Genomic DNA, 3,632 nt, shown 5'->3' with positions numbered 1-3,632 from the left:
TGACCCGATTCGGGGCTCAGTCTTCTCTGGCTGAGTCCCTTGGTCTCGCTCTTATCTTACTTTTGTCTCTTTTTCTTATTCAATCTGCGTCGCCCGTCTCGAGACCCATTTGCCCTTGCCACGCAGGACGTGACACATAATTTTAAGCGAAACATCAGGAAGCTGTACCTAATGCTTCTCCCAGTGACATAACGTTGTTAAAGGATATAAAATTCAAACTACCTCCCCTGCTCCCAGAATGCCCTTCTCTGCTCCAAGACAGCCTCCATCATGGCCTCTGCAGCCTTTCTCTGCTGCTCTAAATCTGCTCCCTATTCCCGCCTTGCTTTTGTTGGTAGGCCTGCCCACTGTAAATACTACTCTGCAGATCAGTCCCAGAGATAGAAGACACTTTTATAATGTCTTAATCTTCTTAAAGAACAACTTTTTCCCCAATACCCAACATCCTTCTGTGCTACTTCAACCAGCTCTCAGGATATTCAGCTCTGTTCCCCTAACCCCTCCCTCCATCCCACAAAGCTTCCCTTCCTTCCTGCTTATGATGGGCACTCAATGAATGAATGAGTAAATGATCTAACAGGATAAATCCAATTCTGATAAAGAAAGTCAAATTACTGAGTTTAACTCCAGATGACCTTACAGGATGCTTTTATTTTCTTCTTCTTATTCTACTCCCACCATATTTCCTACAACAAATGCACACCAAGCACACTTTTGTAATAAGGAAAGAATAAACTAACAGAACTATACTTTCTCCTCCATTTTAACTGGCCCCTAGGTCTAGAGATATTATTCATCCTTAACCTGGGGGTAATAAAACAAACTCAGTTGTATGCTTTCCACATATTTTGGGAAACATTTAGGATCTACAGTAGAACCAGCCCCAACAAGTAGCTTCTGGCCACTAAACAGCAGTTCCCTTTTCTGGAATTAAAGAAAAATGCATTAACAAAATTAAAGTATGTGTCAAAATCAGACAGCCACCTTGGCTGCAATCTCTAAGCAAATTGCAGGTGAATTCCTAACACCAATCTACCCAGAAGGCTTACAATAATTTCACAAAGTTGGCTGTGTTCTTCCTCTTTTCACAACTGGCCAGCTTGATGCATCGCATGTTTGGCTACAAACATCTCTGCTGACTCTCCCTGCAACATTTTCAGGGCTCGCCAATAGATCTGTCCGCAGTTCTCAGGTCTACCGTGGGGGTGGTTCAATTCTTCTTTGATGTAATCCATCCAAAGATCTTTAAAGGGAACCAGAAAATTACTGTGGACATACATTTAGATAACTGACAAGACTTTATTAGGTAAACTTAATTATTTAATGTCGATTCAACACAAGATTTCTAAGAAACTTATTTCCATAGAAACCTGTGTGAAACAATACCTCTCTCGGCTTCCTTACACTGAGGTGTGTCAAAATGAGTTCATCTTAATCTTGTTACCATGTTTAACAAAATTTGCTTGGGTTAGTAAAAATGCCATTTTCATTCATTTCACCAGAAGGTCTCTTTTTTAAATGTGAGTTTAACAACTATACATGTCAGTTTTTGAGTGTCTAAGTAAACAGACTTTACAAAGCATACCTACACCCAGAAGTATGTTTTACAAGTCCTATAAATGAGGACAATGTGGCAACAGCCAATGACAACTTATGTCAATTACTGTCCCACTGCCCTTTGCTGTAACTCCCACTCCTTTTGGTTCTTACATTAACCTTTCACTTACAAATACCACATTTTTTAGAGAACCAAATCAAGCAAATCTTTCTCTAACCCAGAGTTCTTTATAGAAGACCCATGGACTCGAGCTTGTGAACTTGAAATTATAAGCAAAATTACATCTGCAAGTATTTATTTATGCACAAAGTAAGGAAAGAGGCAGGGGAAGGATACAAGTTTTATCCTCAAAGAGGGCCATGACCCAGTAAAGAAACACTGTTCCGACCATACTGAAAAGTTCCAGACCACACATGCAAACAGATTCACATGTCTATAGCTGAAGTTTACTTACCAGAATCTACAGATCCGAACTCTCTCAAAGCCCTCTCATAATATTCCCTTAAGTTCGCCATCTTGCAGGATTCCTAACAAAAATAATCAGACAATCTTACCTCAAAAGCCTAATTTATAATGTCATAAATTCATTTCAACCATACTGTTAAGCAGCTACCATCTATTAGGTATTTTAAGGAGAGGAGGGTTGTGGCTTAAGATGAACACAGCCTGGCTTTCAACTTACCCAGAGAAAAGTCATATGCCTTTACTTCCAGGGTGAAGTAAATGTCAAACAGTGATAAAAAGCACTTTGCTACGGTAGCATGGAAAAGACCTAATTAATTCTTGGAGGAACACGGGGAGCCTCACAGGAAAGTATATTTGAGAGCCCTGAGGCAGGAGTAGGATTGAAATAAATCACATGGGGAAGGTTCCACTCCCTGTGGCTGGGGATTTCTTCCTTTTGAGTAGCTGGGCTCTGGCACATATTAGCTATGGCCACCTTAAAACCTTTTATATCAAGAGAAAGTATATAAATACTAGTGATTATGACCTTCAGTAAATTTTTTAAACCCTATGACCTTAAAAGCATCCTTACCCATAAAACAAGGATGGTATTTCAGAGTAACTACAGGATTAAATTAAAATGCCGATTGATTATGCACCTAGCCAATAATAGCTGGTACTAACTTTACAATCAATAAATGTTAACTCTTTACCTCTACTTCCATTTAAATGTATTCTTTTGTTTCGTTTTCAAGGGAGAGTACCATCGTCAGTTTAAAAATCCTTTTGTATAGTCAAATAACTATTTCCTCATTCAAATTTTTCTTCACTAAGATTATTATTTCATAGAAAAGCCAATTTAACCTCACAGCTTACACATGCATCAAAGCCAGAATCACACCTTGTTAAGGGCTCGTAATGCCCATGGCACTGCAAACTCCCTTCTACCCAGTGTTCCCTTTGGCTTTATAACCCTCACACCCCTGAAAAGGCACTATGACCTCCTTTTACAGATGAGAATGCCAGGGCTTAGAATTATGGGACTTGTCCAAGACACAGAACTATTACGTGACTGACCCAAAGCCTGGCTATTAATTATTATGCTATGCTATCAATTACACTGTAGGACAAGAACAGATCATTTACCCACACCATGATCAAAACTATGAAAATAAGAGTTCACCTGCTCTCATTTTTCAAAATTCAAATATAATGAACAGCAAACAAAATACCAAAATAAAGGAGAAAAAGCAAAACCAAATACTTGGAGGTGTGAGGAAATAAGTATATTGGTATAGCTGCTGATCATCACTACAAATATATTAAACAACTATAAAAAAGGCTAGTATCTCCAGTCCTAGAAATTTATCTCAAGAAAATAATTCAAAAGAAAAACATACTGGGCCGGCCGAGGGGCGCGATGGTTAAGAACTGGCTTGGGACGCCAGAGGGCCCCGGTTTGGATCCCACATGAGGGTCAGTGACACTGCCCTCTACAGCTAAGATGCTGAACAACAGCTCAACCTGGAGCTGGGCTGCTGTGAGGCGACGGCGTAGGCTGCAGCCCCTGTGGCAGTGGGTTGCCATGGGCTACCATATGTAGCCAGTAGCCAGTGTGAGCGGCCAGCAG

General features: G+C 40.1%; 1 protein-coding gene across 1 annotated transcript in view; it reads right to left on the bottom strand.

Moving 5' to 3' along the window:
* Positions 1–759: 759 nt before the first annotated feature.
* The window catches only part of UTP6 (UTP6 small subunit processome component), a 35,335-nt gene continuing 32,462 nt past the window's right edge, over positions 760–3,632 (bottom strand). Inside the window, exons 10-11 of the mRNA XM_019646971.1 lie at positions 2,013–2,085; positions 760–1,243 (exon numbers count right to left, since the gene is read on the bottom strand). Of these exons, the coding sequence (XP_019502516.1) occupies positions 1,086–1,243; positions 2,013–2,085 (231 nt within the window). The 3' untranslated portion in view covers positions 760–1,085. The remainder of the gene's footprint in view (positions 1,244–2,012; positions 2,086–3,632) is intronic.

This window comes from Hipposideros armiger, unplaced genomic scaffold (genome assembly GCF_001890085.2).
Source record: "Hipposideros armiger isolate ML-2016 unplaced genomic scaffold, ASM189008v1 scaffold_108, whole genome shotgun sequence".
Taxonomy (NCBI): domain Eukaryota; kingdom Metazoa; phylum Chordata; class Mammalia; order Chiroptera; family Hipposideridae; genus Hipposideros; species Hipposideros armiger.
This window is presented reverse-complemented; position numbering and strand designations above follow the sequence as displayed.